The 20,322-nt window shown below is 35.0% G+C and overlaps 3 protein-coding genes across 3 annotated transcripts; 1 reads left to right on the forward strand and 2 right to left on the reverse strand.

Moving 5' to 3' along the window:
- The first annotated feature begins 85 nt into the window (after window positions 1-85).
- Window positions 86-7,367, forward strand: LOC133183017 (high-affinity choline transporter 1-like). The gene is made up of 8 exons (XM_061317933.1): window positions 86-334; window positions 2,837-2,944; window positions 3,187-3,342; window positions 4,487-4,635; window positions 4,825-4,971; window positions 5,265-5,394; window positions 5,886-6,103; window positions 6,804-7,367. Exons 1-8 carry the CDS (start codon window positions 175-177, stop codon window positions 7,365-7,367), a joined length of 1,632 nt encoding a protein of 543 aa, XP_061173917.1. The 5' UTR covers window positions 86-174.
- A 25-nt stretch (window positions 7,368-7,392) lies between these two features.
- On the reverse strand, window positions 7,393-12,668 carry LOC133183018 (tRNA (adenine(37)-N6)-methyltransferase-like). The gene is made up of 4 exons (XM_061317934.1): window positions 12,546-12,668; window positions 8,941-9,109; window positions 8,396-8,553; window positions 7,393-8,119 (listed from the first exon to the last, which is right to left on the reverse strand). The coding sequence occupies exons 1-4, from the start codon at window positions 12,649-12,651 to the stop codon at window positions 7,419-7,421; spliced, it is 1,134 nt and encodes a 377-aa protein (XP_061173918.1). The 5' UTR covers window positions 12,652-12,668; the 3' UTR covers window positions 7,393-7,418.
- Window positions 12,669-18,631: 5,963 nt separating this feature from the next.
- Window positions 18,632-20,142, reverse strand: LOC133183895 (tRNA (adenine(37)-N6)-methyltransferase-like). Its single transcript, XM_061318785.1, has 3 exons — window positions 19,973-20,142; window positions 19,604-19,761; window positions 18,632-19,400 (listed from the first exon to the last, which is right to left on the reverse strand). Exons 1-3 carry the CDS (start codon window positions 20,140-20,142, stop codon window positions 18,664-18,666), a joined length of 1,065 nt encoding a protein of 354 aa, XP_061174769.1. The 3' UTR covers window positions 18,632-18,663.
- Window positions 20,143-20,322: the final 180 nt, after the last annotated feature.

A 20,322-nucleotide genomic window follows, 5' to 3' on the forward strand; every position in this document is an offset into this window, starting at 1 on the left:
GTCCAAAAATCACACGATAGAGTGTACAACAAACAGCCTAATCCTATATATTACATTACACCTAACAAGAGAAGATAAAAAAAAGTCGCTAGGTAAAATGAGGTCGAAAGGCAGACGACAGTTTGCATCAAGTTGCCCGCAGAGCAGAAGTAAAACTGTTTTATCGAAATAAACATGGCAGTGTTCATCGCTGGTCTCATTGGTACAATTGTCTTCTATATCGTCATCCTGGTCATCGGACTGATCGCTGGACGGAAGAAATCGACCAGTTCGGACACACAATTTCTGGCCAATAGGGACTTGGGACTATTTGTGAGCAGTTTTACGCTGTCTGGTAAGTATCCACAGAATTAACAATAATAAAAACTTAAGAGGGAAACCAATTTTTTTACGCCGAAAAAAATATATGTATAATTTTATATTATGTCCAACAGTCCTAATCAGTGTCTACAAGTGCATATATGCTCGTACATCTTGCATCAAATTATCTCAGCCGATTTTGCATATCCTTTGTTAAGAAAGCCTCCTTTATGTACAAATAAGAAAATTTCAACCCAACCAACATATTAAAATATCAAATGGCTTAGATTCTTGAGACGCTTTCAAGCTGAAAATGTTCATTGAGGGAGGCTAAAAAAGGCAACCAAGGTGAAATCTCGCTAGCTCTTGCAAATTTTGATACTGCAAACATTTCTGTTATTAATTTCACTCGATGAGTTATTATCAAGAGGGGGTTCGGACCTGACATTGAACCCTCCAGGAAACACTGGCCCCTCTTTAAACGGTAGGGAGAGTTATCTATCTGGAGAAAATTGACTAAGGAAAGTCCCCCACCCCACAGAGATAGGATTTTCAGGTTTGGGCAAGTTGTTTGTTGTTGTTTGTTTGGTTTTTGTTTTGGCTTGTCAAAAATTTGTGAGACTGACATTTATTACAGTTGATGTTGACCCTCCCCTAACCCCTCTGCCTTGCCAGGCATACGCAAGTGCTTCAACGTCATTTAAAAAGACCCCCCCCCCCCGCGAAAAAAAGACCTGTATTTCCCTTTGAATAAATGAATAAAAAAGAAGACATGCATTTCCTTTTGAATAAATGATAAAAAAATTCTGATATTAGATACGGTTTGTAACGTGCTTTTCGTTCTATATATATTTACATAATTTTCTGATATTAGATACGGTTTCGTTCTATATACGTGTATTTACATAACAATACTTTGTTAATAATGCGAAACCTATAAGAACAAATGAATATAAATATACAGTGTAAACATATATACATATATTATTGATAAGATTCCCAGTTTTTATCAACTTCATAATGTGAATGTACGATGCGCACTAGAAATAATTAAGAAAATTAGCAGAATTTCAAAGTAGAAAATACCTTTAAATTGAAACGATATATTTCTACTTTACAGATAGGGCTAAGGATAGCGAGCACATCTCGTTGGATAAAAATCATATCCCATAATAAAAGAGGGATGCCATTTCTACTTAATTATAAAATTTCACGATGAAGTAAGCAGTTTTAATGTTGAAATTCAGACTGATTAACGTACATTTTTTTTCCTGGAAACTAGAATTTAGCTTCCAGAAATGCTGAAAGTTCAAAAGCTTCCCGGGGAAGGGGTGCCTTTATTTGCTTTCACGTTGTTGTCGATTTGCGATTATAGTCCGCTCGTCGTCTGTGAAATTTATATATATTTCTGTAGATAGTCGGTAACATACCGAGTCAAAATCAATCAACGCCACTGTGCAATAATTACGGAGGCTTTATATAGAATTCAGTCCTGTTAAAATCCATTGTATTCTTAATTAGATCTTCAACTTCAGACACAGGTACAAACTGCATAAAGAAAGCTCCAAACACTGTATGCTAAAAGCTATTTTTTCAGTTAGAGTGATCTGCACTTAGAAGAAAAATGGCAATAAATCAAATTTAACTGTATATAGGACATATTTAATTAAAACAATGATCTAAATATTGTTAACATTTTATAAAAACAAGATAAAGTATTTTGGATTTTTTAATACATTGTTTTCATGTGTTTTACCCATTTATGCAAGCAAAAGTGATTCAATTCATTTGTATAAGTTAATTGTCTTTGACATTTTTTTTTTCCGGTGTAAAAAGACCGGTAATCTATATTGAAAATTCATACTTTCATAAGATTCAATTTTTTTCTAACCCCCCCCCCCCCATCATTTTATAAGTGTTTGGAGTTACTGAAATAAAATACTCAGCAATCTGTTTAGTTCTTTCGAATTGCAACAGTTGTGTTCTCAATGAGACTTGGTATACGAGTAGAATACAACAGGATGTTCATATTCCTTTTTTTACCTGATTTCCACGAACGATGTAAATATAAAATGTGATATTTTTTAAAATCTTTAATTTGATTGGTATTAAATTCAATCAGTTATTTTTGAACAATTGGTAATTTAGAATTAATTTCACCAGCTGTACAGGGAGAGGGGGCTGCCTTTAAAGCACCCCCCGCTACATCCCTTTAAGGTGCATGGGGAAATTTCTCAAACAATTTATACCAAATTTACACCAATTTAAATTGGTATATTAATTTTTTCATGATTCTTAAGCTAAATGCTCCTCTGCATTTCGATTAAGCATTGTGAACCGAAACCATTAGAGCTACAGTCTCTTCACAGACATATGTTTCTTAATACACGTGTGATTATTATTTTTATGGTCAGATTTGTTACATTGGAAGTCTTAAACCAAGATTTAAGAAGGAACACTTATGTTTATGTCTTTGACTTTTGAAGAATATTTTGATCGTATGCACCATTGGTGAATTGATAATTCTTTATTTTAGCTACAATGGTAGGTGGCGCTTATATTAGTGGAACAGCCTCAGAAATTGCAACGAAGGGATTGGTGAACACCGTAGCGCCCATTGGATACAACATCGGGATAGCAATTGGTAATTTATGTTATTTATCGAGGAGAGCGTTTTTGTTTTTTGATGTTTTATTTCACTTTTCGTTTTAATGCATTTATACATGTATGTACATGTATATATTTATGATAACTTTTTTCGCGCATTCTTGATTCGATCTGTCTTAAATTGTCTTAATTCATTACAAAATCACAAACTCTCACAAAGATAGTCCATTCTAATACATGTAATTTAAATAATGATGCCTGTTTTTTTTTTTTTTGTAGCTGGAGTGGTTTTTGCACCGAAGGTTCGACGGGGAAATTACACCACCATCTTTGATCTCTTTCAGATCAAATTCGGCAAAAAGATGGGAGCTGTTTTATTCTTCAACGAACTTTTTGCAAACATTTTCTGGGAGGCTGCTATACTTGGAGCATTAGGTTTTCAACTATTATACAGACTTTCATTATATCTTATATGAGAGAAATATTATAGTTCTGAATGTTTAATAGATATCAAACAGAATAAATTTCACATCATGTTCAACAGTTCACAACTATATGATGACCTTTAAAACCTACCTCTGCAATGCGAATAATTGCCCCATTTTACAATTTGTTTATGTAATTAGATTCTTTTATGTCATCTATTATGCACTGGAATGGATGGGTTGAGAATGTTCTCAGAAATTACATTACATGCCAAATTAAGATTATTTATATGTACTGTAGAAGAGAATTCACATTCAATTTAACAAACGTTTATTTGAATTGAATTGCACACCCCCCCCCCCCAATCTTGCTAACGCAAGAGATGATTGTTCCGATGACCTAAGCTTTGTTTACACTTAAGCTGCAACTATTTCGATCTAGGGTGTCTCCTACTGACTTAATTAATCAATGCTGTAGGTTCCGTTGTTATAGTCCGTTACTTCGTGAGGACGATGTAGTTGTACGTTCCCCCTCTCCCAAGCACATGGCAAACATTTTGAAGTTTTCGTATAAAACTGCAAAAAAAATTTTAAACATCAGACCCAACGAGAAGAGGAAAATAGCTAATGTGTTATTTGAATGCGCAATCTGCGACTTTGTCGAAGACTATTTACTGATGTAGACCTGGAAATCCTGAAAATGAGAAAAGGTTTCATGCAACAGAGAGATGCATTGTAGATGCAGAAACTGTAGCGTTATGGTTTTATATTTTAGTCTTTGACCATAACGCTACAGATCCCTAATGCAAATATTGTGCAATTTACGACGCAAGATTTTCTGTGCACGCTTGGGGTGTATTTGGGAGTATTTCTCTACTTTTCAGCATTGGACAATCAACTGACTTTTATTTCCCAATTCTAGACATATTATATTACCATCCTGCATATTTTATCCACCCTCTATAGTCGTCTACACAGACCATTAAATTCTCGTTTTGATTTTTTGTCGGATGGCAGACAGATGAAAACAAGCGAGTTTTTTTGGTCACTTTAAATCCTTATACATCCTTCTACGTAAGGGGGAGTTAGCGAGTGGCCAAATCAGAATACCAGACCTAATATGAAATATATTCACTGTGTGTTTCTTTTCTTAGGGGCCTCTCTAAAGTCTATTATCGGACTTGATATGAACGTGGCTGTTATAACATCTGCTTGTGTAGCTGTAGTCTATACTTTCTTTGGTGGACTCTATTCTGTCGCATACACGGATGTGATTCAACTCATTTTCATTGGAGTTGGCTTGGCAAGTGAAATATTTTTGTAATATTTAATGTGTAAAATTGGTCATATTTGGCTCGTAAGTAAAAAAAAAAAGGAGTAAAATACATGTACATGTATAATTCAGGAGTCTTCACAATGAAGTGCGACTTAATGTTTAAATCTTTTCGTGATTTTAACTACTAGTATTACAAATAATTTAAAATCATTGTAGACATTAGCTTTGCCATTTGTATTCACGAACGAATCCGTGGACCTGTCCAGAGTTGAGGGCAAATGGCTAGGAACTGTGGCCACAGAACACATAGGAAACTATATCGATACCTTTGCTGTTGTTGTGTTCGGTGGAATTCCATGGCAGGTATAATTTTAAGCCATCACAGGGTGCAAATTCTACTTGCTCAAATAAGGAAGTGGCCTGAAATCTTTCTCTTTGGTGATTTTGAAGTTAGTATTAGGGCGTTTTTAGAAAATCAAAAGATATGCTCCGATTAAAGGGAACTTATGTTTCCAGCATTGAAATCTCACAGATTCTGTTGTGTGTGTCACCTGGTTCAGAAATCTGTCTGAAATACTTGAGAAGCAATTACGAACAAAGATAGTTCGCACCTACATGTTTTAGCCAATACTGTAATATTTTTCAATTTTATACAGTCATATTACCAACGTGTACTGGCCTGTCATTCACCATCTTTGGCCCGAAACGCCACCTTGGTCTCCATCATATATTCCATGCTTCTGTTTCTTCCACCTGCTTTCTTGGGACTTGCAGGTGCCTCGGCAGGTAACAGTTAATGATTTCGGGGCCATAAATGTGTCATAATGTGGAAAATTGTTCATGTATTTTCAAACTTACATTAAATGTCCGTCGGATGGGACGTTAAATGGTGCCCCGTGTCAAGGATTACAACCCCCTTGGCAAGCAAAAGATCGTTTCTCTGGTTTTCAAAAAAGAGTAGGCTCATTGGGGGCCGCCAGGGAAACCCAAAAACTTTCAACCCGGAACGTAAACTTTAACCGCCGAAATATGGCTGAAATATTGCCGACTCGGCGTTAAACAATAACAATCAATCAATCAAACTTGCATTAAAAGACACAGATTAGCATCGAATCCTCGAAAGTTTAGTAATAGTAAACCAATATAATCTTATATTTGTTTTCATCTTTCTCAAGAATATACATGTACATGTATTCTTTAAACAGAACAGAATTGATGGCAGATGCCTGTTTTGTCACACTGACTGTTTTGATTAAGTTTTTGTTAATTCTCAATAGATTGGAATGCCACAAGCTATGAGGGTAGTCTTCCATTAAGTAATACAGACTGGGAGTCAATTCTTCCCATGGTTCTTCAGCACCTGTGTCCCACAGCGGTAGCAGTTATTGCCCTTGGTGCGCTCAGTGCAGCTGTCATGTCGTCCGCAGATTCCATTATTCTGGCCGTTGGCAGTGTGGTGGCGAGAAATATTTATCAGAATATTATAAGGCCTAATGTGAGTGTAGATAAGACATGCTAAGCTAATTCAGGGAATTTATGTCCCCCACTCAATGACAGAAGTTTGTTTAAGATATTAGACAGAATTAACAATTAGTAACAGCATACAAGTCTGTAATCTTGACCTTTGACCTGTTCACCTCAAAATCAAAGCTAGGGGTCAATAGACATTATTGAAGTGAAATGGTACGAATTGGGTCAATAGACAATATTGAAGTGAACTAGAAACAAATTCGTACCATGGCCTTGACTCCGTCACCTTTGGCTTCAAAAATAGAGGGTCTTTAAGTTAGAGTCACTGCTTTAAGTTCACTGTAAAAGCTCAAAGAGAACTGAAAATTTCCTGGAAAATATTTGGCCTCAAAATCAACGGGGCGTTACTGAAATCATAGGGGGTTATGGTGTAAATTTTCATTGCAAAAACCTAAGGACTTTTAAAGATACAATCCGGAAACGAAAGTATTACAAACAGATAGAATGATGGGCAAACAGAGGAACAAACCCAAATTAATACCCCCCGCGAAAGCAGGGGACAAAAAACCCCAGTACCACCTTATTATGTATAAACCATTATATCATTTTTAAATTCGTAAAAGGAATACAATTTAAAAAGGATATGGTGGTCTATACATAATTATTATGAATAGACCATTATATCCTTTTAAAATTTGTATAAGTAATATTGCTCTGTTTTTCAGGCATCAGACAGGGAGGTTGTTTGGGTCTTCCGTATTTGCGTAGTCATTGTTGGCATCCTGGGAACAGTTTTTGCTTTAACAGTACAGAGTGTATATGGATTACTGATACTTTGTGGAGACCTCATGGCCGTATCGCAATTCCCACAGCTGATTTGCGCCCTGTGGTTGGATGTTGGAAACACCTATGGAAGCCTGGTGGGCCTTATCGTCGGTCTATTACTGAGGATCCTCGGCGGAGAACAAGTGCTTGGAATCGATGCTGTTATTAAGTATCCATTTTATGATGTAAAGCACAATCAGCAAAAGTTCCCTTTCAAAGTCGTCGCTATGCTTTGTTCCTTGGCAGCAATCATTCTGACATCTTATGTCACTCATTTCCTTTTTACACGTCATTACCTTTCAAAAAAGTTTGACATTTTTCGTTGCTTTCCTGTTGTAGAGAAGGAAATTCGTCTCGAACACGAAAATGATTTAATGCTTCAAAACAAAAATAAGAATTCTGACCCAAACCTTGAAAATTCTGACGAAAAGGCTACTCTTACAACGGATCAAAATTTTCAATAGCAGACAAAACACAACAATCGGCATAAAAATAAACATTTATGTTTAATGTACCTATATCAAATGTTTTCCACGTGAAATAGGTAATATTCGAATGACCTCCGCGATGCCATCATAAAACCAACAGGTGACGTGCATTGTGTCAACAGTGAAATAATAAAAAGCCTCCTCTTCTTGGTTTCGGACGTGAACTGGACGCGGATCCTCACTAAGTATAGAGATAATTGTTTCCATAGCTTCTGTGGAAGTTCGGAGGAATTTTAGAGTAAAATCTGGGTCATGTGATCCCTGCGAAAACATATTCAGCTGATTTACTGCTCTATCGGTAAAAGAAATTTTTAGTTTCGGAGAAGATGGCTGAAGTATCCAATCAGGAGTTCTGACAGAAACACCTTTTGATGAGGTATTTTCACATTCCTCCTCGCAGAGGCAGCCTTCAATACAACTCTCCCGGGAAACGTTTTTGTTCTTGTATTTTGTGTTTAAAGTCGAGCACGGAGTTTTTCTTCCAGGATTTAATTTTTTCTCATTTTTGTGAATGTTCGAATTCTCTGGATAAATTTGATTTTTCTCATTTTTGTGAATGTTTTCTGGATAAATTTGATTATCTAAGCATGACTGTCTTCTTTCTGATTGTATCTTTTCTAAATTATCAAACAAAGGCTGTGGGGTATCGTACTCAGGAATATAAGGCTTAATGTCCAGTATCGGGGTACCATCTAATAGATCGACTCCATTCAGATATAGGGTTCTGTCTGCAAAATAATTATAACAAAAACATCTATATGTTGTACGTGCACTGTATTAGCATTTTCATTTAAGATCAACGGTTGGTAGTGGACTAATTTGTGCAAACATGAAACATGAACGAGTTTTCACTCATATTTCATATTTTAACGATGATCATATTTTAGCGTACGAATAGACGGTTTCAAAGGACCTTGGACAAAGGCACTAGAATATGAATTCCGCTAATACAAGTACACGTACAGCATCATGTAGCTATTTAGAGTAGGGTTCCATGCATTTACCGTGAACACAGTCGAGTTTTGCTAGCGATAGTCCTATTGGATTAGGTCGATGTGGTGATCTGGTTGAAAACAATCCAACCTTCCTGCCGTGTAACCTTGGGGGACTAACCTTAGAACGCACGAATTCTTTTTCGTTCTTATGAAAGACAAATATTAACCTACAATGAAAAATTCAAATTTTCTTTAAATTATCGACCTATTCATACAAAATACTTTTTCAGAGAAAACTAGAACAGAAATGCATTTTTTTCAGATAGGCTTAGTCTACTTCATAACATCATTAAATGTACATTTTTATTAAATGCACTAAATAAATCTGATTTGGATTAACAGAAATTTAATTGATCGTTCCTCTCTATTTATGCTTTCATTGTTTTTATTTTCATAATGCAAAATTCAAATTGCATTCAGGAAATCACATGTTAGGTTTAATTAAACTCCAAATGAAAAGATGTACACGTAAATCTAGACTTAATAGAAGAATACACAATCTTAAATCAAGAAAATCTCTACAAGTTTTTACAAATTTGAAAGGATGAACATACCAGACATGAGAGAATTCTTCCAGACCTTCTAACATATACTGAGGATTGTTGACCAAATGGTGGTCCAATGTTAATGTGCCTCGTGCGTGAGGACAGATCGTGGGCTGGCGTGGAGTCCCTCTCTTGTGGCAGAATAGGGAACTCATAAACCCAATAGGCTTTACTTCACCTGCAAAATTGTCAACATAGTCTACAAAAAGGTGGGTCCTTTAAAGCCTTGTGAATGGTCACAAGTTTTTCGGTGTGACCTACGTGGTTGCAGGCGCGGATCCAGGATATTGTGTTGGGGGGGGGCGCCATTTGATGGCAAGGGTTTGAGTATTACCGAGGTCCCTTGAATTAAATAGATCAGCAAATCATTTGTGCGGAGGCCTATTTTAATTTTTGCAAGTAACTAATAATTCTTCATCTTATCTTTGAATAATTAAGGATATTTTATATAATTGCTGTTTTATATAAGTTCAATACGACAATTTAACCACCTGAGGAGTACGATATTCACCGAGTCAGAAGAACGAGGTGAATAAATTGCGAGAGTGGCTAAATCATCGCATTGACTGAAAAAAATTATATTATTATATATTAAATTATATATTAATTAAGCATGTTTGGATGCTATGATGCCATTGTTTTACTGTTTTACATTAATTTTCTATTTACAATTCTGGTAATTTTAATTCAAAAGTTTGAAAAAAAAATTATTTCCGGAATTTGTAATTATAAACAACATGAAAATGCCGGTATTTTAGTCTCCATATCACGATACGTATCGTGCAATAAAAAGATCACGATATACGTGATATATAGGATCTCCCATGATTTGTAGTTGGATATGATTTTTATCCAACGAGTTGTGTGCTTTTTATCCCCGAGCCTTGGCGAGGGGATAAAAACACACAACGAGTTGGATAAAAGTCATATCCAACTACAAATCATGGGAGATTCTTTTTATCCCATGTTTAATACTTCACAACCAATGTTTTACACTGTTTTATATAGGACTCCACTTTTTTTTTACTTCATCACGCTAACGCAAAAACCATTGTGACGTTACAACTGCACTTAACTGTGGATTATGAAAAAATTATCCAATGAGTCATATCCACGGGATAAAGGGGTAAACAAGGGATAAATCTTCTTATCGATAAAGTTACTTGTTTTTAGAAGTTTGTCTTATCGATAAAGTTGCACATTCCTAGAAAATACGTCACACAAAACTATCTAATACTATTTAAAAAAGGTACACTCACGTAATATTTTAGGTATATCTTTCTGCTTCATGAAACCTTACTAAATGGGCGAATCGATAATTTCTAAAAGGTACTTTCCCTGGCCCTCATCTTTGGGGGAGAAATCTCACTTTGTAACTTTCGGATTTGTCCTTTGACATAACAAGAAAAGATATGGGTTACCCCATATCCAAGATATTCGACTTTTAATTTATTCGCATTTTCATTGTGCTCAGATGATTTCTAATAAAAAACAAGTATTTACATGTACTGACAAAACGTCAGAGATACTCAAGCTGTAGAAAGTCAACTATAAAAGTGCCATAAATATCCTAAAATGACATATTATTTAGGCTACTGAGTTTCAACATCTTTTGTTGAATAAACTATGCATGTACTAGGAAACAACCTGTATGTACATATATATATATATATATATATATATATATATATATATATATATATATATATATATATATATATATATATATATATATATATATCGTTACATGCTTGTAGTGACTTTATCACAAAGTTGCACATGCATAAAAAATAGGTTTAATTTCACATAGAACATAGACTAAATATAATTAATCGTATAATTTTAAAAATGTATTTAACACCTCACTCATAATCCAAATAGCATGTTACAGGCATAGCAACGTTTTCAAAGTGAAAGGGGGGGGGGGGGCTCCGAAAAAATCCCGCGTACTATGGGCCTGTGCTACATGCATCTAACTTTCCAATGATAGAATCTTCTGTGAAAAAAATTCAAGCCGTTATGGATTATCAAAGATAGCCCAATTTTTTTTTAAATAGCAAAACTATAGATCTATCAAGGATAGATTTTAATTTATATTTTAATTTTGTGCTATTAAAGTACTATCACTCAAAGTATAGGCAGATGTTAAAGATGGGTCAACCTGTCACCTTTTAGAGTAATCAATGAACTCGTCCAGAGATGCATTGACGGTGTCACGGCCGTTGTTTAAACGCAAAGGAAATCGCGAGATTGGTTGCGGCTGTGGAGCAATACTGAATAGTCCTTCGTCATAGAATAGAATCCGATATTTAACACTTAATATAGATTTTGAAGATACAGACGTTTTGAAAACTTCATTTTGTTTCAAGAAATGTTTTTATTTACAAAAATAGTATATTTTCTTGATTAAAAACTGAGTAAATCGATGACCTACCATCGTTTTAGATAACTCAGTCCCTCTAGCCCAGTCTAAGGCTTGAGTAAAAAACCTGCATTTGTTATGAAACTGGTGTATAGTTCTAAATTTCTTCATGTCCGTAGCAAATACTGATACCCAGTCTACATGATTTAAGCGTCACTAGCGAACGGTGCACACACCTGTGCTTGCAAGATCAAATAGCCTAGGTCTACATACGTTCGAAGATCCTTTCCGACGAGCTTGGAAAATCACGTTGCTTTGCCGAGAAGTTACGATTGCAGGTGTTTAACAATAATAACCATTCCGTTGCTTAAAAAAGAGGGGGAAAAACAAACAAACAGTTAATGATTAATATTCTAACTCAAGAGAAAATACACGGCAATTAACGAACAATAATCATGACAGTAATATAATTGGTGAAAAGATTTATCATTATCAATCGAAGTATGACCTATATATTTCGTGAAAAAGACTGAGGAGGCAGCGAGCGTAGGAATACGAAAACTTTTTCTTTGCTTTTCTGGGGAAAAAGTGATTTTCTTAAAATCTTTTCACGATAATTTTGTTTTCTTTAACGTATTAGATATTCATCATTATTCTTAAAATTTGTTGTAATGTTGTATCTGCTGATCATGAATGGAACTATTTTCTTTGGAGCAATTGTGTGAAGAGTACCTGACTTTAGTAATATATCTTGAATAGATAATATGCACTGATCGAATATATTAAAAATATCGTTTGCATCTTGTATTTTAATTGCACCAGAATAGGGCTACCTATGCATGAAATATATGGAGATAACGAAAAGTATTCAAGCCTAAAAGTCCATTAAACATTACAAAATTGAAAGAAAAACAAATATAATACACAGGTGAATTTATCACAGTACGCCCAAATATTTGAAAGCATAGAAAAGAGAACTCTGTTTTTTTTCCCTTTACCTTTGTGTTGACCCCGCAATATCCTCTTTGCAAAGTGCGGCTTTCCAACTAAGCTTTACAAACACAATTACAGCGCTAAGTGCTCGCCATACATAGGTTACATTTAAAGTTTTTTTTTCAATTTAAACTTGTCTGTAACAATTTCATAAATTTTCGTAAAAAAAGTATAGATTTAAACTTTGAATATAATACATGGAGATATTCTCCACCGATTAAGCGCCCAATAACTTATGCATGTATACATAATCCCTTACCTAGGTTTGTAGTGAAGCAGAATCGCAGATTACGTTGTTTTAAAGCTATCCATCGCATACACAAGTTACTATAGTTTTTAAATCTACGGAATAAAGCTGAAGACATTTCTTCTTTTCAAAATTCATTGAGTACATTCAAGCATTTTAACATGTGTAAAATTACGGCAGTCCATAACTGTCAATTTTACATAAAATCGATCCATGTCATATTGCTACTGATCAATTTGCTGATACAGGCGCGGAGTGTTTTTTTTTTTTTTTTTTTTTTTTTTTTTTTTTTTTTTTTATAAAAAGGGGGGGGGGGACAATTTACTTGAAATTTTTTTTTTTTTAAATTGTCCCAAACTCCAAAATTCTATTTTTGTGGTGGTGGTGGTGAAAGGGGGGGGGGGCTAATTTCATTCTTTCACGACCAAATTTTAATCATACATTACCCTGACTTGCTATACTGCAACAAAAAGTGGAGGGGTGGGGTGGGCCAACCAGCATTTCAATGATCATTTTCGACACGCAGTAAAAGTTTATATTTGGAAAAAAGTAGGGGGAGGGTCAGCTCCCGACCCCCTGATACGAAAATTTTTTTTATACTTTAGTGTGTCTTTAAACTTCAAAAAAGACCCGTAGTATCGTTGGGAAGGGCTAGGGGACACCCTCTCACATACTTTTTGTTGCAGATAGGTCGAAATTTCACACGTTTTATGTACTCAATTCGCCTCAAAGTTAAGACAGTTGTTTTCATCCTTTTTTCCCCTTTTTAACCCCTCCTTTTTTTTGGCTAGCCCTACTTTGAAAATACCCACTTGTGTTTTAACATATAAGAAGTTTGGTTGTTATTTTTATTTAAGTATAGACATTTCTTTTCGAGAATTTTCATTCGATTGACCTTATTACATCATGTTTTACGTTGACAGAAACACTTTCTGACTTTGGGATGAATATCCTGACTTTAATACCATCTCTCCAATCCCTATTAATAGTTTTTATGACAAATTCAGCGAAAATTATGCTTTGCACACTTCAGAGCATGAAAAAAATGTCTATATATATTATTAATTCCTATAAAATTCGAAAGATCACCGAAGACAAAGTTTGCTAGATTAAAACTTAACTAATTGACCCCTTTCATTTTATTCAGATTGCAACCAAGCAAAATTTGTAATAAATTTGGTCAATAGATTGACGACGAACATTAATGTGTGTCAACAATTTAATTTTAGTTTATTGTAGGTGAGAATGATGAGGGAATGTCCATACAACTTTCAAAGTTGACCTTGAAATTGTTAAGTAATTTAAGTTTACAATGTAGTTCTCTTGGGGATATTGACCCTATACCTTCACTATTATAAATAAAGATCAAATGTTTTCATTGCTATATTTGGTAAATTACTGTTTTAATTGACCTACTATGATTTCAGTTTATAAAGGTATTAGACAAATTTCTGCTTTTTAGCTCATCTCAACGAAGTTGGGGGAGCTTACGTAATACCATTGGCGTCGGCGTCCCAGATTAAAGTTTTAGGAGCAGATTTTTTTTCAAGTACACTACCGGGCTTGCTTCGGAAGCTGCATTTTCCGGATGGGTGATAAGATTAAAGTTTTTGGAGCAATTTTATTCTAAAGTAACTATTAGCCCTATGTTGACCAGACTTGCATGAATGATACACATCTAATGATGCACATTACTGGACTTGCTTCGGAATGCTGGATCTGACCTACATTTTCCGGATGAGTGACCATGTTTAAGCTTTTGTAGCAGGTTCATTCTATAGTAATTACTTGTATAAGCCTTGTGTTGACCAAACTTGCTTGATGCAGATGAGTGACCAGGTTAAGGACCCTCTCTACACTGCACCCTATTTTCAGGGTACTTTTGTGTAATTAGACTGACCCACCATTTGACATATGGATAGAATAAATTGTAATCTGAACTGTATTACATAATTTGAAAAATTTTTAAGATTGACTTTGGATTTGAAAAATATCTAAGTATTTTACCTAGTAAACTCCAAAAAATACTAATAAAATTTAGAACTTCAAACCACCACCTCCCAGTTGAAACTGGTAGATGGTTAAATATTCCACTGGATGAAAGAGTTTGTAAATTGTGTAATACAGGGCAAATAGCAGACGAATATCATTTCATCCTAGAATGTAAAACATTGAACAGCATCAGAAAGAATCTTTTACATCCCAGATTTTGTAAAACGCCAAATACACTTAAGTTTTCTGAAATTATGTCAACGACAAACTTAAAAACTTTAAAAAACCTTTGTATATTTATATCTAAAATAAACGACACCGTCTGTCCTCCATAATTTAAATGTTATCATACCATTTTTTTTTCTTCTTTTCTTCTTTCATTGTATGTTTATTGCTATACTATGTACATATGTATATGCCCCTCATTTATGCTATTGTATCATAATTATATTTATTATTTTTGTCACAATTATGACGACTAATTTATTGTACCTCATGTACCACTGATGTTGGTGTGAGTGAATAAAATGAAATGAAATGAAATGAAAAAAATCCAAGTATTCTAAACATTTTATTAGACCAAAATAGAGTATTTGAAAACTTTATTTACATGTATTTTATCCATTTGAGTAAGCAAAGGCAATTTTTCTTCATTATTACAGTATTACTTCATTGTCTTTGAAGATTTTTCCTGAATAAAAAAGACACGCTCCCTATATTAAAAATGGGTTAGTTAATTTCAAAATAACCTCCTTTACGCAATATAATTTTCTCAAAGTCCAAAAAACATTTTTCATCGGTGTATGTTTTTGGAGCAGATCTATTACCAAGAAGGTATAAGGCCTACATGCACCAAACTTGCATGTATGATGCATCAAGGGATGCACACTACCAGAGTTGCTACAGACGCTGGATTTAATTACATTTTCCAGATGAGTGACCAGGTTAAAGTTTTTTGGAGCAGACTTATTCCAGTGTAATTTCAAGCCCTACCAAGACCAAACTTGCATGGATGATGCATCAAGGGATGAACAAACTAAAACTTCCTTGCTGTCATATGCAACTTTTAGTTTTAGCTTAAACTTGTAAAAAATATTGAATTGGAGCAAGCAAATGTGAGAAATATGTTCTAATAATCTTTTTTTGAAGATTGAATCAAAATTCTTGGTCTACCGACATTCATTTTTTTGGTATTTGAGACCATAGTAACTTCTTCAGTTTTTCTGTGCACACGCACAATAGGGAGGAAGAAGTCAAGCAATATTTTCGTCTTGGGCCAGGTAACATTTTTTTTTTTCTCTATAAAAGTGGATTTTCTGGGTTTCAAAAGCTGTAATTTTATGAAACCTAATACTTTCAGGAAATGAACAAAATTTGAACGGGGCATGCCAACATTCTATTTTTGTCAATTTTCCAGTCTGTGCGTCACGGTGTCACTTAGGACTGGGTATCGGTTGAAAATTTCGTATTGCGATATACAATGTATTGCGATATTTGGAACTGTATTGCGATATGTAATATTGCAGTATTTTTAATAATAGTTAAAATGCTCCTTTCTTACTTTATTAACCTCCATTTATAAGCAGATTGTATTAAACTTTTATAAACACGTTATAACAAAAAAGTTCTAGTTTATTTCACTACAGTTTGGCAACGAACTGCAACCATACAACAGACATCTTTACGTTTGGTACTGTTTGGCACGATTGAAAACGTTTCTGACATCTTAAATTTCATATTGTACTTCATAAATCTAAAGCCCAATCATTTTCAGGGTTCTCCATCATTTGAAATTTTACTGTGTTGCAGACTTTACGTGAAGCACTTATATTCGCGGTATTTACGCGATCAAATAGATAGTTTTCAGTAGGCCCAAATTAGCAAGAGTTATTTCCCGTTGGCCGCCATATTGATTTTGCCGGTATACTGGTACTGGAACAAGAGGCCCATGGGCCACATCGCTCACCTGAGTAACTTTGGCCATGCTGTTCTTTACCAGATTTCCCCCCTTTTAATATACCTATTGTGGCCCCGCCCTATCCCCAGGGGTCAAAATTTGAACAGTTTAGAATCTACACTACCTCAGGATGCTTCCAAATATGCCTCAGCTTTATTGGTCCAGTGGTTCTTGAAAAGAAGATTTTTCTTATGTATTTCAATTTAAAACTTGGATTCCCTATTGTGGCCCGCCCTACCCCCAGGGGTCATGATTTGAACAATTTAGAATCTACACTACCCCAGGATGCTTCCATATATGTTTCAGTATTTCTGGCCCAGTGATTCTTTAGAAGAAGATTTTTCTTATATATTTTAATGTAAAACTTGGATTCCCTATTGTGGCCCAGCCCTACCCCCAGGGGTCATGATTTGAACAATTTAGATTCTACACTACCCAAGGATGCTTCCGTATAAGTTTCAGCTTTTCTGGCCCTGTGGTTCTTGAGAAGAAGATTTTTTAAGATTTTTCTTATGTATTTCAATGTAAAACTTGGATTCCCTATTGTGGCCCAGCCCTACCCCCGGGGATCATGATTTGAACAATTATAATCTACACTACCCCAGGATGCTTCCATATAAGTTTCAGCTTTTCTGGCCCAGAGGTTCTTGAGAAGAAGATTTTTAAAGATTTTTCTTATGTATTTCAATGTAAAACTTGGATTCCCTATTGTGACCCCGCCCTACCCCCAGGGGTCATGATTTGAACAATTTATAATCTACACTACCCCAGGATGCTTCCATATAAGTTTCAGCTTTTCTGGCCCTGTGGTTCTTGAGAAGAAGATTTTTTAAGATTTTTCTTATGTATTTCAATGTATAACTTGGATTCCCTATTGTGGCCCCGCCCTACCCCCGGGGGTCATGATTTGAACAATTTATAATCTACACTACCCCAGGATGCTTCCATTTAAGTTTCAGCTTTTCTGGCCCCGTGGTTCTTGAGAAGAAGATTTTTAAAGATTTTTCTTATGTATTTCAATGTAAAACTTGGATTCCCTATTGTGGCCCCGCCCTACCCCCAGGGGGTCATGATTTTAACAATTTAGAATCTACACTATCCCAGGATGCTTCAATATAAGTTTCAGTATTTCTGGCCCAGTGGTTCTTGAGAAGAAGATTTTTTAAGATTTTTCTTATATATTTTAATGTAAAACTTGGATTCCCTATTGTGGCCCCGCCCTACCCCCGGGGGTCATGATTTGAACAATTTAGATTCTACACTACCCAAGGATGCTTCCATATAAGTTTCAGCTTTTCTGGCCCTGTGGTTCTTGAGAAGAAGATTTTTTAAGATTTTTCTTATGTATTTCAATGTAAAACTTGGATTCCCTATTGTGGCCCCGCCCTACCCCCGGGGGTCATGATTTGAACAATTTATAATCTACACTACTCCAGGATGCTTCCATATAAGTTTCAGCTTTTCTGGCCCTGTGGTTCTTGAGAAGAAGATTTTTTAAGATTTTTCTTATGTATTTCAATGTAAAACTTGGATTCCCTATTGTGGCCCCGCCCTACCCCCGGGGGTCATGATTTGAACAATTTAGAATCTACACTATCCCAGGATGTTTCCACATAAGTTTCAGCTTTTCTGGCCCAGTGGTTCTTGAGGAGAAGATTTTTTAATGACCCCACCCTATTTTTGTCTTTTCTTGATTATCTCCCCTTGTAATGGGACTTGGCTCTTTATTTTAACAATTTATACTCCCCTTCACCCAAGGATACTTTGTACCAAGTTTGGTTAAAATTGGCCCAGTGGTTCTTGAGAAGAAGTTGAAAATGTGAAAAGTTTACAGACGGACGGACAGACGGACGGACGGACGGACCGACAGACGGACAGACGGACGGACGACGGACAACGGGTGATCAGAAAAGCTCACTTGAGCTTTCAGCTCAGGTGAGCTAAAAACGTATCGCAATACGAAATTTTTTGTTAACGAATCGCAATATACCAGAATATCAATATTATTGCGCAGCCCTAGACTGTCACTTTAATCAAGCTTATTCAAAGCTTTTTATTAGAGAGACTGTGGAGAAAATGATTAATGAAATAAAATATTCTTAAAACAAAGCTTTATGAAGTATTAAAATGGTAATAACATATTTGAGTATTTACGTAGATATATTTTTATTTTACATCTATTTATTTAGGAAGTTGAAGATGTTGAGCATGTGAAATAGGTTGTATTCTAACAATTTCCACTAAGTCATCATCAAACCAGCAAGTTACATGCAGCACATCCACTGTGAAGTAATACAAATTGTCCACACACTTTTGACGTCTATAGATTGATCGTGGATCTTCACAGAGAATGGCACGGATGGCCTCTAGAGCTTCATCTGCAGAATCTAGAAATTTTAGTCTAAATTCATCATTCTTGGCACTTTTGGAAAACTTCTGCAGCTGAGAATTAGCCCTCTCTGTGATTGTTACACACAATTTTGTTACAGGTGCATCTGAAATCCATTTTGCAGATTTAACTTCAGGACTGCTAGAACATTGTGTAAGAGGTTCACTGTTTAAATTGTTATTGTCACAAGATATTTCACTGTTACATTTATGGTTCTCAGGAGTTAAATTAGGATCTTTTCCATCTTTATGTTCATTTTCATTTAAGTGCTTTAGCTTGGGTTCTTTAATTTGGCCATCCTCTGTAAAGGTTGTGATATGTTTGTTCACTTGATCTACGTCAGAGGCCAGTGACTTTAATTCTTGATTCTCATTGGCAGGATCATCCAAAGTCTCCTTTAAAACTTCCTCATCAGTAGAATTATTTTTACACGATGATGGAGGTGAGTCATACTCTGGGATATAAGGTTTGATATCTAACACTGGTGTACCGTCTAACAGGTCTATACCACTGAGATGCAATGTGCTTCCTAAAAGAAAAAAAATTAAAAACTGCAATGTATATATTTTTGTGTATACTATGTACATTGTACTTCTTCAATTTTTCTATTTTCCATTTCATTATTCTATTCCTCAGGCCTTCTGATACAATGGCTCACTAAGATCCCCCTACTCTTCAAACCCTAATTTTCTTTGTGTGCAACTTTCAAAAATTTAAGCAGTCTTCATGTACCTGAGACAGCTTCTAGTTTTGCTAGAGTAAGTCCAATTGCATTGGGTCGATATGGAGATCGTGTCGAAAACAGTCCAACTCTTTTTCCATTCAGTCTTGGAGGTTTAACTTTAGCTTTCATATATTCTGCATTGTTTTTATGAAAAATAAATATTAACCTAAAAAAAGCAACAAAACTCATATATAGGAAGGTAAACATAAGTGATACATATATATTAACACTTAATAAATTATGATGATTAGCCTTAATTAGTAAACATCTGTAAAGTAGAAATAAAATCTACATATAATGCTTTTGCAATGACAGATGTTTGAAAATATCAAATAATTTAAATTTGATATGAATAATTATATATTTAAAATATTTACCACACATGAGAAAACTCCTCCAGACCCTCCAGTGAATGCTCTGGGTTTGTGAAGATGGACTTATCAATTTTAAGTGAACCACGGGCAAATGGACATACCGATGGCTGTCGAGGAGTTCCATTTTTAAATGTGAACAAGGAGTTTATATAACCAACTGGCTTCATCTCCATTTCTGCAAAGTGCACATAAACAAAATAAAATCTAAACAAGAAAAAAAACTAAGAAAAAAAAATACAAAACAAAAATTTAGAAATGTTTTTGGTGCCATGACCAGGATTAAAAAGATACCAAGGACAGATAACCCATACATGTAATTGATAAATTCAAAAGCTCAATGACTAAGCAAATGG

The sequence above is a fragment of the Saccostrea echinata genome, unplaced genomic scaffold (genome assembly GCF_033153115.1).
Source record: "Saccostrea echinata isolate AGI-Se365-2 ecotype Australia unplaced genomic scaffold, CSIRO_AGI_Sech_v1 ptg000009l, whole genome shotgun sequence".
Classification (NCBI taxonomy): Eukaryota; Metazoa; Mollusca; class Bivalvia; order Ostreida; family Ostreidae; genus Saccostrea; species Saccostrea echinata.

What these genes read in the sequence shown, in the direction of transcription:
- LOC133183895 (XM_061318785.1), bottom strand. Translation starts at nt 20,142, where the DNA reads ATGGAGATGAAGCCAGTTGGTTATATAAACTCCTTGTTCACATTTAAA. An exon ending in GAGGAGTTTTCTCATGTGTG is followed by an intron (nt 19,762 to 19,972) that starts GTAAATATTTTA and finishes TGCTTTTTTTAG; the next exon opens with GTTAATATTTATTTTTCATA. An exon ending in AAAACTAGAAGCTGTCTCAG is followed by an intron (nt 19,401 to 19,603) that starts GTACATGAAGAC and finishes TTTTTCTTTTAG; the next exon opens with GAAGCACATTGCATCTCAGT.
- LOC133183017 (XM_061317933.1), top strand. Translation starts at nt 175, where the DNA reads ATGGCAGTGTTCATCGCTGGTCTCATTGGTACAATTGTCTTCTATATC. An exon ending in CAACATCGGGATAGCAATTG is followed by an intron (nt 2,945 to 3,186) that starts GTAATTTATGTT and finishes TTTTTTTTGTAG; the next exon opens with CTGGAGTGGTTTTTGCACCG. An exon ending in TTTTCATTGGAGTTGGCTTG is followed by an intron (nt 4,636 to 4,824) that starts GCAAGTGAAATA and finishes AAATCATTGTAG; the next exon opens with ACATTAGCTTTGCCATTTGT.
- LOC133183018 (XM_061317934.1), bottom strand. Translation starts at nt 12,651, where the DNA reads ATGTCTTCAGCTTTATTCCGTAGATTTAAAAACTATAGTAACTTGTGT. An exon ending in CTGCTTCACTACAAACCTAG is followed by an intron (nt 9,110 to 12,545) that starts GTAAGGGATTAT and finishes ACAATTTTGCAG; the next exon opens with GTGAAGTAAAGCCTATTGGG. An exon ending in AAAACTCGACTGTGTTCACG is followed by an intron (nt 8,120 to 8,395) that starts GTAAATGCATGG and finishes ATTATTTTGCAG; the next exon opens with ACAGAACCCTATATCTGAAT.